Consider the following 17,445-nt stretch of genomic DNA (forward strand, 5'->3'; position numbering starts at 1 on the left):
CAGTAGCATGCCTACTGTCCCTATTTATAGGTATTCATTTTATGTGCTTATGGCTGTTTTGCTTATTTATATCCATTTACATGTATTTGTGCCATTTTTTCATGTGTCCATGTCTATACTGATACTTGTTTCCTTGCACTTGTTGACAAATAAAATAAATAAATAAAACAAGAGTTGGAAGGGACCTTGGAGGTCTTCTAGTCCAACCCCCTGCTCAGTCAGTAAACCCCTATACCATTTCAGACAAATGGTTATCTAGTCTCTTCTTGAAAACCCCCAGTTTTGGAGCATCCACAAGTTCTGGAGGCAAGTCTTTCTAATGATTAATTGTTCTAAGCATCAGGAAATTTCTCCTTGGCCATCTTGGATCTTCAGGCCTGCCACATCTAGGTTGCTTGATGAACGTATCTTTTTTTTTTTAATGTACACTGAGATCATATGCACCAAGACAAATTCCTTGTGTGTCCAATCACACTTGGCCAATAAAAATTCTATTCTATTCTATTCTATTCTATTCTATTCTATTCTATTCTATTCTATTCTATTCTATTCTATTCTATTCTTCTGTCTTTGATATATTACTGTATATCAAGCAACAAGTGGAACTGTTAAATTTTATCAAGCAATACGCAACTATATTATTTACGGTTAGACTTTTGGGGAAAACCGACAAGATTTCATTCTTTTTTTTAAAAAAAAAATGCAGATTTTTATTCCACCAATTTCCGGAGTCTCATAGATCTTTACAGTAAAAACATCAACCAAAATAAAATACAGAGGTGCATATACACGTATACAAAATTATCAACTATTACAATCTGATTCAAAACACCTGCACGTTTAAGGCTTTCAAAATTGCTAAGAAGCAGGCAACCTTCTCAACAAAGCAGATGGTCCATCCTGGAGACCTGTGGGTGGAAGCAGGGATCAAATAATCACAGTGGTCTGGACTCCCTCTCCCTTTTTTTTTTTTTTAGGTGTGTGGCACATATGACACCCGTTAAAAAAGCTAGGAGACTTCACTTACTTGATTCCATTTACCATCCTGATTTTTAAAGCCAGGGATGTCCGCCAACCGCAGCAACTTCTAAGACTTGTGGCCTTCAATTCCCAGAATTCCCCAGCCAGAATGGAATTCTGGGAGTTGAAGGCCACAAATCTTCAAAGCAGCCGACCAAAAGTAGACAACCGTGCGGATGTCCTTAGAAAGCTATGGATCCTAGCTTGCTGGCACAATGAATGCGGGAGTCAACTTTGGGAGACGCCTCAATGAGGGTGAAATCCAGGAAGAATCATAGGAGTTCTTGCCTTTAATTATGTCCTCCCATGCAATTCTCCGCTCACTTCTATAAGGTGAGAACCTCAACTCTTGCATAAAAGAGGAATGAAGAAAATGAGGAAATTCTGCCCTGTGCTGCAGGGACCAAGAGTAAAGGACTGTTACCTTTGGAACCAAGAGCAAACAAATGTTCTGTGTGACAGAACCCAAGGGGAAGTAGTCACTAATGGGTGTAGCAACGGCCGGTCCCTTTTTCTAGGTTAGCTATAAGCTGTTGTTGAAAAAGGAAGGAGAAAATTACACTTAAAATATTTCTGGGACATTGTCCACGTTTCACAAATCGGCATGACTTAAAAGACTCGGGTTTCTATTCAAGATGTCACCTTGGGGATTGTCAGCGTTCCCACAACCTAATTCCTCCTTTGGTTACCTGGAAGTAAAGTCACTTGAGAAGAACTTGCATGATGGCTCTTAACAAGCTCACGCCGTTCCATTTCTGGGTCTTCTTGTTTGGTCTTGCGCAATGCAGAAGGACAATGTTTTGAGACAACGTGGCTAGAAGATGTTCAATCTTGAAACTCATGAGCATCGGGAGGGGTCTTGTAAGTGATGTCCTTATCTATTGAGATCTTTATTGAATGGGATCTGAAGGTTTCATACAAACATGGGTAACCAATATTTCCACACGTACACTTCGATCTACGCATTCTTTAAAGTTACCTGTGGCTGGTGTGCCTTTTGGTTATTGGATGGCTTCCTCATTCTTCGTTTAGACCTTCTCTGTACTTTCAGCCCTTCAATAGATTCAGGATTCAATTAGTGTTTTTTTTCCCCTAGTTATCACAACCCCAAAACCCTCCCTTGCTTATATTTAACTGACGACGTATTATTTAAGACGGCTTTGTTCTAATGCTGAGGTGGGGAACCATAGTCCCTTGTGTGACGTGTGGGACTTCAACTCCCAGAATTCCTGAGCCACCATTTCTGAGGGCCGGCTTAGGAATTCTGGGACGTGAAGTCCACCAGTCATCAAAGAGCCATGGTTATATCCCCCCTCCCCCGTTATAATGTTTCAGAAGCCTTCTTTCAATTCCTCCATTGTTGTCATTTGCTTCACAAAGAGGCAAACGAAAAACGATGAAACTCGTGGGTCAATATCTAAAACGCCACGATCATTTATTTGACAGGGATTCAGAAGACAAATGTTTGTCCCAAACATTGGAGAAAGAAGAAAGACGTCTAACCCAGTTTGGGAGAAAGGGGGGGGGAAAAAGACCCCACTAACATTTTGTGGAAAAATTATACCACATAGTTAAATCAGCTGATATAAAGCTGCGACTAATCTGCTGTTATCAGCTGGGACTAATGCAGGGGTGAGATGTTCCCGGTTTCGACCGGATAGCCCAATCCAATAGCGATGGCAGTGGGTGGTTCGGAGAACCAGTAGCAAAAATCCCTGCGCCCCCACATGCCCAGCTGAGTTGCGCGAACAGAGGGTTTTTGGGTTTTTTTACTTTTAAAAGCATTTTTTTCTACAACCTCTTTGGCTGAAGAGGTTGTAAAAAAATTCTTTTAAAAGGCTCCTCTGACGATCCCAGCTGAGTCGCCTGATCGTCAGAAGCTTTTCTTTTCTTTTAAAGGCCCCCAAAAAAAAGCTTTTAAAAGAAAAGAAAAGCCTTTGATGATCAGGCAACTCAGCTGGAATCGTCAGAGCCTTTTAAAAGCATTTTTTCTACAACCTCTTTGGCCGAAGAGGTTGTAAAAAATGCTTTTAAAAGGCTCCTCTGACGATCCCAGCTGAGTCGCCTGATCGTCAGAAGCTTTTCTTTTCTTTTAAAGGCCAAAAAAAATGCTTTTAAAAGAAAAGAAAAGCCTTTGATGATCAGGCAACTCAGCTGGGATCGTCAGAGCCTTTTAAAAGCATTTTTTCTACCACCTCTTCCGCGGAAGAGGTTGTAGAAAAAATGCTTTTAAAAGTAAAAAAAAAAAGTTGGCCACGCCCACCCAGTCACCACCACCAAGCCACGCCTACAGAACCGGTAGTAACGAATTTTACATTTTACCACTGAACTAATGGATTTAGAAGTTTGTATGGTATGTTCTTTGCAAACTGTTCTATTTAGATGACATGATGGACATTACTGGCGAACCAATGGATATGGGGTGGCATTACTCGTTATAGGATTAATTTCTAATGGTCGCATCGGTCTTGATGTGACACAAATTTTGGCCCTCACTTAAAAGCTCTCAGACTTACATCTTTAATTATATATGCTTCAGTGCCCGAGACCTGATTTGGCTCCCAAAAATATTTTAAGGATGCATTTATATTTGACACGAATCAAATCATTATGCAGAAAACAAGGAAGTCCTGGTGAGGAACCATAGCACCGATTCATGATGTATATTTTCCTAGCAAAACCATGCCTGCAGATATCTTCGTAAATAAAAATATGTTGGTGAGAGGCTCATGAAATGATATTTAATTATTTCTACAGGCTCATGCTGTGACATTCAGCTTTGCCCATTTTGATGGTGAAGGACGGCACATAAAAGTTTGCACATTTGCTGTAAAAAAGCTACTTGGGTTTAGTTTTCCCAGTTTATGATAGGCACACACTGTGAAGTTCACGTGATTATTTAAAGGATTGAGGATGGGAACGTAGTCTCCAAAATTTCAACATGGTTTTGATCAGTCTTCATAAGCTGGTAGCTACTAAACTGCACATTGGATATCTTTGCAGGCATTGTCTTATGTTGAACAAACTAAACTCATATAACCCGACAATTTTCCCCTTACCCCAAGAAAACAAAGTAGTGAGTGAAATAGGCCCTGTTATATTTATTTGGAAATGATCTCACTGACCACTTCATATAAACCTGATTCCTTTTGCAAATAGGCTGGTGAGACATAATATTAAAACAAGGGTGGGACGGTCAGCTTGCAGCAGAAGAAACCAAGACCCAAGCGGTTTCTCCTGTCCTTTTAAACATCTGTAAAGTTCTCCTAAGACTACACCAGTTGTTGTCCACCATAGATTGGATATGCTTCAGCCTCTTTTAGGAGAAGGACAGGCAGAGGCAGGGAGCGGAGTCAAGAGAGGAATCAGCCTGGAATCCTTACAAATGGCTTTCAGGCTAGTTCAAGGGTCGGCAACCCGCGGCTCTGGAGCCACATGTGGCTCTTCCATCCCTCTGCTTCGGCTCCCTGTCGCTGGTCGGCTCCACAATTGATAGGGCTTTCGGTCAGACAGGTAGAGGAAAATGGACGTCGCTCTAGGAGATGACTCTATTGTGGGGGGGAACCAGACTTGCGATCAGCAGAAGAAAAAGGACACTGCGCTAGGAGGAAACTCTATGGTGTATGTGTGCGTGTGTACCGGACTTCCAATCGGCAGAGGAAAAAGGACGCCGCACTGAGACTTTACAATGGGAGAACCAGACTTCCGGTCGGCTCCAGAATTGAACGGGGGGCTTTCGGTTAGGACCTTTGTGGCTCTTTGAGTGTTTAAGGTTGCCGACCCCTGCTGCTAATTCCTCTCTTGACTCTGCCCCATCTCTGCCTGCCCTTCTCCTACATCTCCTCCTGTTTTCTCTGCCATGTTCTGTAATAAGAATGGGTCCAATCCGTCATTGTTAGGAAACACCTGTCAGCTCAGTGGATGCTCTCGTTTCATTTGTCAACACTCGTAGAGACAGGAAGATGGTTGAGGGCACATCACATCTTTCTATCTTCCGGAATGTTGCAGAAGCGAACGGGAGGAGAGACGGGATATTTCGGGACAGGGTTGGTCAACCTCCATTCTGAGCCAACTTTTTCCATGAAGGCAGGAATCCCTGAAGTATGAATGTCCCTCCAGTTTTCCCGAAACATGGATTCTCTGAACCCGTTCCTGACCCGAACTAGAAACAGTGATCCTATTTTTCCTCAAGCCTGATTTTTTTTTTTTTACTGGTTAAGTAAACTGATTGCAAGACACACCTTTGCTTTGTGATCCAGGAAACTGGTTTTCCTTTCCCTTCGCCTCCTGCTCGGTTTCTTCAATGCCAACCTTATGCCCAGCTTCCTCGACGGCACTTCTGTTATTCTGGCTGTTCTCCGCGATCCCCCACCACTCTGTGCCCGCTCCAGCTTCAACTTTAAACCCGGAGGTGGCATCTCCCGGCTTTTGAGCGTTGGGTGGACAAGGTTCTTCCGCCAGAACGGTGTTTGCGGTTTCAAAGGAAGTCAAAGTACTATCGTAATGGTGAATCAAGCCTTCATTCGTCTCTTCTTCTACCACCTCTTCATCATCATATAGTTCAGGCGTAAAACAGAGCCTCTCATCCTCAACATCAGCTTTGACACCTGGATCTGACCTGGGCAGTTCCACATTTGCTCTCCTTGGAGAAGACACCACATTCTCCAAGTCTTTATGTCCAGCATGCTGCCTTTCGTGGGGACATTTCTCAGTCGTCAAGGTGACCTCTGTTCTTGGAGAACCGTTAATTGTTTCGCCATCTGGCAACTGTCTTATGGGTTGGTCTTCTTCGATCCACGAAATATTCTGCTCGGGTCCATGCACAACAGAGGGGCTGTCTTCCTCCGCTGCTTTTTTGATTGGCCCGGTAGCCTTGAAGACATAATTTTTCTTTACTGCTGGTGTTGAATTCAGCGTTTTAGTGAAGTAACTTTCTATGCTGCCGGCAGAGAACTGAACGTTTGCTCTCTTCCTCCTGTTTTCAGCAGGTGAACCCACGGGGCTGGTGGAGTCTGTCAATGTATTTTGCTTTATGGAGAAAGATGAATCTGGGGAGGAAGAGCAGATAATAGTAAGATAAAAGAGACAGAAGGAGAGGTTATTAATTCTTGTCATTAGCATAACCATCAGGAGTCAGTACTTGGTTTTTAGGATAGGATAGGATAGGATAGGACAGGACAGGACAGGACAGGACAGGACAGGACAGGACAGGACAGGACAGGACAGGACAGGACAGAATAGAATAATAGAGTTGGAAGGGACCTTGGAGGTCTTCTAGTTCAACCTCCTGCTTAGGCAGGAAATTCTATACCACTTCAGACAAGTGGTTATCTAATCTCTTCTTAAAAGCCTCCAGTGTTGGAGGATCCACAACTTCTGGAGGCAAGTTCCACTCATTAATTGTTCTAACAGTCAGGAAATTTCTCCTTAGTTCCAGGTTGGTTCTATCCTTGATCAGTTTCCACCCATTGCTTCTTGTCCTGCCCTCAGGTGCTTTGGAGAATAGCTTGACTCCCTCTTCTTTGTGGCAACCCCTGAGATATTGGAACACTGCTATCATGTCTCCCCTAGTCCTTGTTTTCATTAAACTAGACATACCCAGTTCCTGCAACCGTTCTTCATATGTTTTAGCCTCCAGTCCTCTAATCCTCTTTGTTGCTCTTCTCTGCACTCTTTCTAGAGTCTCCACATCTTTTTTACATTGTGGCGACCAAAACCGAATGCAGTATTCCAAGTGTCGCCTTACCAAGAACAATTGATTAAATAATTTATATCCCACCCTTATTTATTTTTTTAAACTTTCTATTTTATATTAAAGAAACGTAAAACACAAAACTCTAACAATTTTTTTTTAAAAAAGAACGCAGCAGCTGTTACGTGAACGCAATTGTTGTTAAGCAAAACCAAAATCTGCCTGGGACGAGTTTTTTGCCAGAAACTGGAAGGAAATTTCCAGAAAAAAAAAATTTGTTGGAAATTGTGGTCACTTGTCCACAGAATGCTGCAAGCAAGGGAAGAGGAGAAGGGAAGGAGGAGGATGGAAGCGAGGGAGGGAGGGAGGGCATAGAGGGAAAAACAAAGGAAAGGAAAACACGGAGGGTGGGTGGAAGGAAGAGAGGGAGGGATAGAGGGAGGGAATGGAGGGAGAGAAAAAGGACAAGAAAGAAGTTCAGGGAGGGAGGGAGGGAGGGAGGAAGGGCATAGAATTGAAAACGTACCTGTTTATCCAAGCGGGACAGGCTTAATTTTTTAATTTTTTAAATTTTTTAAATTTTTCGAATTTTAATAATTTTAACTGGGGTATTTTATTTATGGGTCAAATTTGACGGTTTTAATTTTCGGCCATTTATAGAATAGGTTATTTTAACTGTGGTTTTAATTTGTATATTGTACTGTTTTAATCTGGCTGTACACCGCCCTGAGTCCTTCGGGAGAAGGGGCGGTATAAAAATCTAAATAATAAATAAATAAATAAAAATAAATAGGAGGAGGAAGGAAGGAAAGAGAAAACATGGAGGGCAGGAGGAAGGAAGAGCATGAAGGGAGAAGAAGGAAAGGAAGGAAGGCCAGGGAGGGATGGAAGGAGGGAAGTTGGAACAAATGAACAAACAAAGGACGGGTCGAGGAAAGGAAGGAAAATGAAGAAAGAAGGAGGATGGAAGGAAGGAAGGAAGAAAAATAAAAAGGAAAAAGGGGAAGGAAGGAAGGAAGGAAGGAAGGAAGGAAGGAAGGAAGGAAGGAAGGAAGGAAGGAAGGAAGGAAGGAAGGAAGGAAGGGTTACAGCATTAAAAACGTTAACGTTGTAAATAAGGAATGCGAACCTGTGCCCAGCATTGCATCAACACTCCACGCTTGGAGAGTTTATGTATTAGCTTGTTTGTGTATTAGCAAAATTAACCAGCCCCACTGGGGGCTTTTCCACCACCCCCCCGGAACTTCCTCACTTTGTAGACTGTGACCAGTTTTCAAGCCAGTGGATTGACATGCCGTAATAGAACCTCCTGCCTTCAGTGTATACACAACTAAGTATGGGGAGGAACTGCTGGGGAACGTTTTGTTAAGATGAGTTTAATCCCTTCTTTCCACTCGGGAACAAAAGGGAGCCCTGTGGGTGGCCCAACACATCCCTGCACGCCCAGAGGTGGGGTTTTTTCGTGGGGGGGGACTTTCCTTTGGCAGATTTTCGCTCTCCGCCAACTCAGAACGATGCTTCAGAAGCCAAAATGTATTTCCTTGGGATTGCAATGCAGCCGTGGAAGGCGGCTATACGATTCCAGGAACAGATGCGGCTGCTTTAAAGCAGGGGTCTCCAACCTTGGCAACTTTAAGACTTGTGGACTTCCAACTCTCAGAATTCCTTCTGGGAGTTGAAGTCCACAAGTCTTAAAGTTGCCAAGGTTGGAGACCCCTGCTTTAAAAAGAGTTGCAGAGGGGTCCTGTGGGTGCCTACATAGGCTTCAAAGCCCCCTCCTCTGCCCTTAAATCTGCTCAGCCAAGGTTCAGGTGATGGAACTCTCCTGAAAAGGGCCTCTGGTGGCTCAACAGGCTAATGCAGTCTGTTATTAACACAGCTGCCTGCAATTACAATTACTGCAGGTTCAAGTCCCACCAGGCCCAAGGTTGACTCAGCCTTCCATCCTTTATAAGGTAGGTAAAATGAGGACCCAGATTGTTGGGGGGGCAATAAGTTGACTTTGTAAATATACAAATAGAATGAGACTATTGCCTTACACAATGTAAGCCGCCCTGAGTCTTCGGAGAAGGGCGGGATATAAATTCAAATAAAAAAAAAAAGCAAGAAACCCTTCCTTCCTTCCGTCCATCCTTATTTTTCTTCCTTCTTTCTTCCATCTTAATTTTCCTTCCTTCTTCCTTCCATCTGTATTTTTCTTCTTTCATTTTCCTTTCTTCAATCCTTCTTCTATTCTCCTTCCTTCCATCCTCATTTTTTCTTTCCTTCTTCCTTCTTTTTCCTTCCCTCTACCCACCCTGTTTGTTCATTCGTTCCAACTTCCTTCTTTCCCTTCCTTCTTTTCCTTCCTTATTTTTCCTTCCTTATTTCCTTCCTTCCTTATTTCCTTTTTTTATTTATTTCCTTCCTTATTTTTCTTTCTTCCATCTGCCTTCTATTCTCCTTCCTTCATCTTCATTTTTTCCTTCCTTCCTTCCTTTTTCCTTCCCTCTACCCATCCTTTGTTCGTTCATTCGTTCCAACTTCCTTCCTTCCCTTCTCCTTCCTTCCTTCCCTATTTTTCTTCCTTCCATCTGCCTTCTATTCTCCTTCCTTTCAGCCTCATTTTTTCCTTCCTTCCTTCCTTCCTTCCTTCCTTCCTTCCTTCCTTCCTTCCTTCCTTCCTTCCTTCCTTCCTTCCTTCCTTCCTTCCCTCTACCCATCCTTTGTTCATTCATTTGTTCCAACTTCCTTCCTTCCTTCCTTCCCTTCTTTGAACTTACCAACTCACCAATCCACTGATTCCTACCTACCTATCATGTTGTCAAAAATGACCTCAGTTTTCCTGCACCTTAAAAGATTTCTGACAAGATTACAGACAAAAACAGAGCTTCCAAACATTTTGTATAAAACTGCATGAGATGACAAGATTGCTCAGGGCCTCCGAGGTGAGACCTCTGCAATTCTATGAGACTTGTCCATCTGAAACAGTTTTAGCCATTTTAAAAATTTTAGTTTTCAGATAGAGGGTTCCCAATTGATGGCTTGGGATGAAACAGCTCCTGGTACTCTTTGGCTGTTGGTCATACCCAGAAGGCTGTCCAGAAATAAGCAGAATAATGAAAGAATTTGGTTCTTAAAATCTTAGCAAGATTAACTTTGCTCTGGTAAGAGACCTCGTGACTAACCAGATGTTGCTGGGCGAGTCGCGATGTGTTCTGCAGCGCCTGTTTCCAAAACCGAAATTTGCGCTTCCTTTTCATGAAGAGCGCCTGGTGTTAAAGGAAGAGTTCCCTCCGGAGCAGAAAGTGGTGTCAGAATCTTTAAACTTGTAGACATGAGCAGAGAGCTGTTGGGATCCTGAAGGGCAACTTCAGCACCATTCTGGTTCATTTTAGCGAAGGCATCCAAAGAGCTAAGGGCACAATCGAAGTCTTTGTAGTGATGGATTTGATGACGAATCCATTTGGACAACCCTGGGGAAATGATATAATGCATTAGAGATGAATTCCATTCCATTCCATTCCATTCCATTCCACTTATTCTTATTCTATTCTATTCTATTCTATTTCATTCCATTCCATTCCATTCCATTCCATTCCATTCCATTCCGCTCTAATTCTATTCTGCACTTGTTCTGTTATTCTGTCCTATTCTATTCTGCTCTTGTTCTGTTGCTCTGTTCTATTCTAGTCTACTCTTATATATTATACCAGGAGTATCAAACTCGCGGTGTCATGTGATGTATCGAGACTTCCCCCCCTTCGCTAAACTGGGCAGGGGAGGGGCCAGCACATGACGCAACCAGCCCGCGAGTTTGACACCCCTGCATTACCCGCTATAGAACCGTGGTGGCACAGTGGTTAGAATGCAGTATTGCAGGCTGACTCTGCCCACTGCCAGCAGTTCGATCGTCACCGACTCAAGGTTGACTCAGCCTTCCATCCTTCTGAGGTCTGTAAAATGAGGAGCCAGATTGTTGGGAGGCCATAGGCTGACTCTGTAAAACCGCTTAGAGTAGGGTATAAAGCACTACAAAGCAGTATATAAGTCTTAGTGCTATTGCTATCTTTTCTTCAACACCTGCAGTGATGGAGCACCCAAAACTTCTAGAGGCAAGCCATTCCATGGAGTAATTGTTGTAACTATCTGGAAATTTCTCCTTAGCTTTTAGGTTGCTTCTCTCCTTGTTTAGTTTCCATCCATCACTTCTTGTCCTGCCTTCTGCTGTTTTGGAGAATAGTTGACCCTGTTGTGCCTCGCCCACCCTCCTCTCCTCAGCTGGGCCCCTCCCATCTCCTGTTATCTGAGCCAGAGACTGATAGTGAAGAAGAATGGCCTGGCATGCCTCCAGCCCCCAGCCCTGGCACCATGCCCGGACAGAATGAGCAAACAAACCTCACTCCTACAGCGTGTGAGCACGAAGCCAGCCACGTGCTAGAATTGCCGGCAGCAGATCAGGAGGACGGAAAGTCACAGTGGACAGATCCCCGCTTCCAGAGAATGGAGAGGCGACGTCAGCAAAAGGAAGGGAGGGGCAGGCCTGGATAAGTGCTGAGTCATGGAGCCACACCCCATGGCCTATATAAAGGATCTGCTTTTTGGCATTCCTTGAGTCAGGCAAAGTCTCATTTGGTTTGCTGAAGTCACAACTTGGATTCCTGCCTGCCCTGAGAACTCTGACAGGAATTTGGCAAAGCTGCAGAGGCTTCGTGGCCACGCTTGATACAGACTTCCCAGACCCGGCCGTCAGAGGAGGAGTGGGACACGACAGACCCCTTCTTCTTTATGGCAGTCCCAGAAAGGGGGGAGAAGGGGCGGGATTCAGCCGGTTCATACAGGTTCGTGCGAACCAGTAGTTGCGACCTGAGGATGGGCCTGCCCACCCGCTCTGGCACTATGCCATCCTATTTAGCGGCATTTTTTAAAGCCGTGCACATGCATGCAAGCTCACATTTTCGGTGCTGGGGCAAACCAGTTGTTAAATTATCTGAAGCCCACCTCTGGGAGTGGCCTGGCGTGCTCTGGTCCATGAGGTTGCAAAATGTTGAATACGACTTAGCAACTGAACCACAATAACAAACCTCTGGTGGCTCAGACTGCTAAGACAGTCTGTTATTAACACAGCTGCTTGCAATTACTGCAGGTTCAAGTCCCACCAGGCCCAAGGTTGACTCAGCCTTCCATCCTTTATAAAGTAGGTAAAATGAGGACCCAGATTATTGGGGGCAATAAGTTGACTTTGTATATAATATACAAATGGATGAAGACTATTGCTTGACATAGTGTAAGCCACCCTGAGTCTTCGGAGAAGGGCGGGATATAAATGCAAATAAAAAAAAAAAACCTAACTGGGACCACAAAGCTAAACCTATTAGAACCAAGTAAGTTGGAACCTATTTGTTGTAGCAATTACAAGTTTTGTAAAACAAGTTTTGCTGAATTTTTAGTCCAAGTCATAAGATCTCACAAAACAGCAGAAGGCCGAGGACAATCCAAGGATTCAAGTTCTAATTTTTTTTGTTTTTTTACTGCACCATTATTACATCTCGCTCGTAGCTCAAGGCACTTGGCAATTTTTTTATTTATTTACCATGTTCCCTTCCTCTCCCACTTCTCCAGGGTCAGGCAGGAGAGGAGTTTTGGAAAGGTTTCTGGTGTCCTTAAATCCTCAGCTGTTCACTCAAGGACACCTTGGGAAATTAAAGGACTCCGTTGATGCGCAACGGGGCCGCTTGTTCTCATGCCAAGGCAAGATAGAGGAAGCTAGGAAGACGTGTCTCAGAGATGTGACGGAAAGAGCAGTCGGCCAAGGCTGCTATTCACAGATGTGGAGAGAAGACAACATCCTTTGTCTGCTCGTTGAAGAGCAAAGATAATCTTTCACCCTTGGTCGGGTCCAAGAGCCGAACTTCAACAACAAATGTTTGAATTAAGCAATGAATAAACCACAACTACTACGTAAAACATTTCACAGTCCTTTTTTTTATTTTGCTGGTGTACAAGTATTCTTCACCCTACGACCACAACTGAGCCAATTTTCATTGCTAAGCAAGACGGTTGCTAAGTGAACCGTGGGGGCGCAGTGGTTAGAATGCAGCATTCAGGCTACTTCTGCGGACTGCCGGTTGCCTGCAATTTGGCAGATCAAATCTCACCAGGCTCAAGGTTGACTCAGCCTTCCATCCTTCTGAGGTGGGTCAAATGAGGACCCAGATTGTTGGGGGGCAAGAGGCTGACTCTATAAACTGCTTAGAGAGGGCTGTGAAGCACTGTGAAGCGGGATATAAGTCTAAGTCAGTGGTTCTCAACCTTTATAGTGCTGCGACCCCTTTAATACAATTCCCCATGATGTGGCGACCCCCAATCGTAAAATTATTTTCGTTTTGAATTGATCGCGCCTGAAGCCGTATTGGCTAGCGATCTGAACTGCTTGCGATTGCCTTGAGGACGGAGGCATTAAAGCGGAGACTCCTCCCCTATTAAGTTTATCGCGCCTGAAGCCAAATTAGGCTAGCGATTGGGAGTGATTGCAGCTGGCTTGAGAGGGAGACATCGGAGCAAAGATTTCTCTCTTTTTTAATTCATTGCGCCTGAAGCCGAATTCGGCTAGCGATTTGAAGAGCCTGCAGCTGGCTTGTGGAGTCAACCATTGGAGCGCGATTCTTTGACTCGCAAGTATACTTCCCATATTTCCGATGGTCTTAGGCGACCCCTGGAAAATCGTCATTCGACCCCCCAACGGGGTCGCGACCTACAGGTTGAGAACCGCTGGTCTAAGTGCTATTGCTATATTACAACTTTTTTTTTGCCACAATTAGATTAACAGAGTTGGAAGGGACCTTGTAGGTCCATGATGGTGAACCTATGGCACGCGTGCCAGAGGTGACACACAGCGCCCTTTCTGATGGCACACAAGCCATTGCCACAGTTCAGCTCTGCCACGCATTTGCGTGTGCCCCCTGCCGACCAGCTGCGTCTCTGCCACGCATGCGCAGGGGCAGGGCACAGAGGGCCATGTATGCATGCAGGGGTGGGGTGTGTGCAAGGGGGCGCACACACATGCACGGGGGCCTCATGCGCATTGCATTTTGGGGGGTTCGGGTGTGCTTTGGGCACTCGGTCCAGAAAACATTAGCCATCACTGTTGTAGGTTATCTAGTCCAACCTCCTGCCCAAGCAGGGGACCCTACACCATTTGGCAGTCCCGTCTCTTCTTGAAAGCCTCCAGTGATGAAGCTCCCACAACTTCCGAAGGCAACTTCCGTTCCTTCAATTGATTGTTCTCACTGTCAGAAAGTTCCTCCTTATTTCCAGGTTGAATCTCTTCCTTGGTCAGTTTCCATCCATTGTTCCTTGTCTGGCCTTCGGGTGCTCTGGAGAATAGCTTGACCCCCTTCCTCCTCTCTGTGGCAGCCCCTCAAATACTGGAAGACAGCAATCAAGTCTCCCCTGACTTTGGTGATTAAAGTCAGATTAACAGAGTTGGAAGGGACCTTGTAGGTCATCTAGTCCAAACTCTCTCCCCCCCCCCACCGCCTAAGCAGGCGACCCTAGACCATTTCTGACCGATGGCAGTCCAGTCTCTTCTTGAAAGCTTCCAGTGATGAAGCTCCCACAACTTCCGAAGGCAACTTCTGTTCCATGGGTTGATTGTTCTCACTGTCAGAAAATTCCTCATTTCCAGGTTGAATCTCTCCTTGATCAATTTCCATCCATTGTTCCTTGTTTGGCCTTTGGGTGCTTTAGAGAACAGCTTGACCCCCTTCCTCCTCTCTGTGGCAGCCCCTCCAATATTGGAAGACTGCTCTCATGTCTCCCCTGGTCCTTCTCTTCACTAGACTAGCCATGCCCAGTTCCTGCAACGGTTCTTCGTACGTTAAGTGAATCACTGCAGTTGTTCAGTGAGTCATGTCATCATTAAGTGAATCTGTCTTCCCTCATTGACTTGGCTTGTCGGAAGCCAGCTGGGAAGTTTACACATGATCAAATGACCCTTGGACAGTGCAACTGTGATAAATACATGGCAACTGCCATGTGCCCATATTTTGATCACCAGCATAGGTCGTAAGTGCAAGAGTCACTTTTTTTTTTCAGTGCTGTTGTTAACTTTGAACAGGTCCCTAAATAGAATAGAATATAGAATAGAATATTTTTATTTATAGACCGCCCTTCTCCCGAAGGACTCAGGGCGGTGTACAGCCAGGAATAAAATACAGAAAGAAAATAACAATACAAAACTAAAAACAACCCTTAAAAAACCTATTCGATATGGCTACTTATAGATAAAATATTACCCTCTAAAATTTACAAAAAATTTAAAACCCATAAAATCAATTTGATAATTTAAAATTTAAGCGAGTCCAGCAAGATGAAATAAGTAGGTTTTAAGTTCGCGGCGGAAGGTCCTAAGGTCAGGTATTTGTCGAAGTCCAGGGGGAAGCTCGTTCCATAGGTAGAGCCCCACAGAGAAGCCCCTCCCCCGGGGGGCCGCCAGCCGACATTGCTTGGCTGACGGCACCCTGAGGAGCCCCTCTCTTGAGAGCGTACCGGTCGTTGGGAGATAGACGTTGGCAGTAGACGGTCCCGTAGGTATCCCGGTCCTAAGCCATGAAATGCTTTAAAGGTAGTAACTAACACCTTGAAGGATACCCGGAAGACAACAGGCAGCCAGTGCAGTCTGCGCAGGATGGGTGTTACATGGGAGCTCTGAACTGCTCCCTCAATAACCCGAGCAGCCGCATTCTGGACTAACTGGAGTCTCCGGGTGCTCCTCAAGGGGAGCCCCATGTAGAGAGCATTGCAATAGTCCAGACTATTGAACAAATGAACAGTTGTTAAGTCGAGAACTTCCTGTACAATGTGTCCTGCAGCTTTATTCTGAAAAAAAAAATCCTAAAGCAACCTGCTAGAACAGCAGGATAAAAATAAAAAACCCAGAAATAATTACACAATACTCCCATCGGCCAAAAATTTAGCGTGAAAATTATGTGGGATCAATGTCCTTGTGTACATCGAGTGTGCCTGTACGTGCACAGACATGCAGGCACAAGCCAAATGAGAGGGGAGGGGAATGTGAGATATTCCACATGTGGACTACAATTCCCTCCCCCCCCCTTTTTTTTCCTGGCCGTTGGCCATCCTGCATGAATTACCGGGAGTTGAAGCTCCACCACACTGGGATGGCTACAGGTTCTCTGCACCTGTGAAACAGGCGCCAGCCAGCGATACCTTCTAAAGCTCCTTAGATTTCCTTTCGAATGTAATGAATTCATAAATATTTAGTGGCTTCTCTGATTTAATGGGCCTTGTTTCGACAAGAAAGAGGTTAAGTGGAAAAAGAAGTACTGTGATGGCAAAGGCCAAATTGGGAAGGGAAAAATAAAAACAACAGCACCCCACCCACCTTTGATTGCGTCTAAAATTACCGTGAAAGGTTTGAAATGAGAGTCACTGTCATCTTTTCATCTTACGCCCTTCGGTGACATGGCCCAAACGGTTCAAATGATGGAAATGGAGCGCCCCCTACTGTCAAGACGAGGGAAGTGTGGGCTTTATCAATTCCATAACATTGCTTAAAAGGTAAAGGTTCCCTTGCACATATCTGCTAGTTGTTCCTGACTCTAGGGCTCATCTCCGTTTCAAAGCCGAAGAGCCAGCGCTGTCCGAAGACATCTCCGTGGTCATGTGGCCGGCATGACTCAACGCCAAAGGCGCACGGAACGCTGTTCCCTTCCCACCAAAGGTGGTCCCTATTTTTCTCCTTGCATTTTTTACGTGCTTTCGAAACTGCTAGGTTGGCAGAAGCTGGGACAAGTCACGGGAGCTCACCCCATTACGCGGCAGCACTAGGGATTCGAACCGCTGAACTGCTGACCTTTCGATCGACAAGCTCAGCGTCTTAACCACTGAGCCACCGCGTCCCTCCTACTGCTTAGGAAGGCTAAAAAAAGAAGAAGAAAAGAATGAAGAATACATACGGTAGAATGCAAAATAAAAAGAACTGGAAGAGGACCTTGGTGGCCTTCTAGTCCAGTGGTTCCCCAATCTTTCCAGCTTGGTGGATCCAGGGGTGGGGTGGGGGAGAGGAGGTGGTTATGTGAAAGTGGTAGGTGCTCATGCAAGCATGCGCAGCTCCATTTAAATAAGCAGCAGGTCCCCCTCCCCCTCCAATGACCGGGTCTAGAAAGTCCGTATCAAGTGTGGCAACGAAGCCTCTGCAGCTTTGCCAAATTCCTTCCAGGTTTCTCAGGGCAGGCAGGAGTCCAAGTTGTGACTTCAACAAACTAAATGAGACTTTGCTTGACTCAAGCAGGTCCTTTATATAGGCTGTGGGGTGTGGCTCCATGACTCAGCACTTATCCAGGCCTGCCCCTTCCTTTCTTCTGCTGACGTTGCCTCTCAGATCTCCGGAAGCGAGGATCCTCCCACTGTGAATTCTCTTCAGCTGGATCTGCTGTCGGTAATTCCAGCACGTGGCTGGCTCCCTGCTCACACGCTGTAGGAGTGAGGTTTGTTTGTTCATTCCTGACATCCTGTCCGGGCATGGGGCCAGGGCTGGGGGCTGGAGGCATGACAGGCCGTTCATTATCAGACTCCGAATCTGATAGCAGGCCCAGAAGGAGATGAGAGGGGCCCGGCTGAGGAGAGGGAGGACGAGGCACAACAGCAGGCGTGCAAGCCTGCCGCTCGCGCAAACCGAGCTACGTGTGTAAGTGTGAGCCATTTGCACCAGTAGAACGGGCTCACCCGTC

At 45.2% G+C, this 17,445-nt stretch overlaps 1 protein-coding gene across 3 annotated transcripts in view; it reads right to left on the reverse strand.

The window, feature by feature from the left end:
• Window positions 1-686: 686 nt before the first annotated feature.
• BRIP1 (BRCA1 interacting helicase 1) overlaps window positions 687-17,445 on the reverse strand; it is a 161,515-nt gene continuing 144,756 nt past the window's right edge. For all 3 annotated transcript variants that reach the window (XM_058164111.1, XM_058164110.1, XM_058164112.1), the window contains 3 exons: window positions 9,880-10,167; window positions 5,262-6,068; window positions 687-2,073 (listed from right to left, as the gene is read on the reverse strand). In XM_058164111.1, the coding sequence (XP_058020094.1) occupies window positions 1,979-2,073; window positions 5,262-6,068; window positions 9,880-10,167 (1,190 nt within the window). In that variant the 3' untranslated portion in view covers window positions 687-1,978. The remainder of the gene's footprint in view (window positions 2,074-5,261; window positions 6,069-9,879; window positions 10,168-17,445) is intronic.

This window comes from Ahaetulla prasina, chromosome 1 (genome assembly GCF_028640845.1).
Source record: "Ahaetulla prasina isolate Xishuangbanna chromosome 1, ASM2864084v1, whole genome shotgun sequence".
In the NCBI taxonomy this organism is placed as follows: domain Eukaryota; kingdom Metazoa; phylum Chordata; class Lepidosauria; order Squamata; family Colubridae; genus Ahaetulla; species Ahaetulla prasina.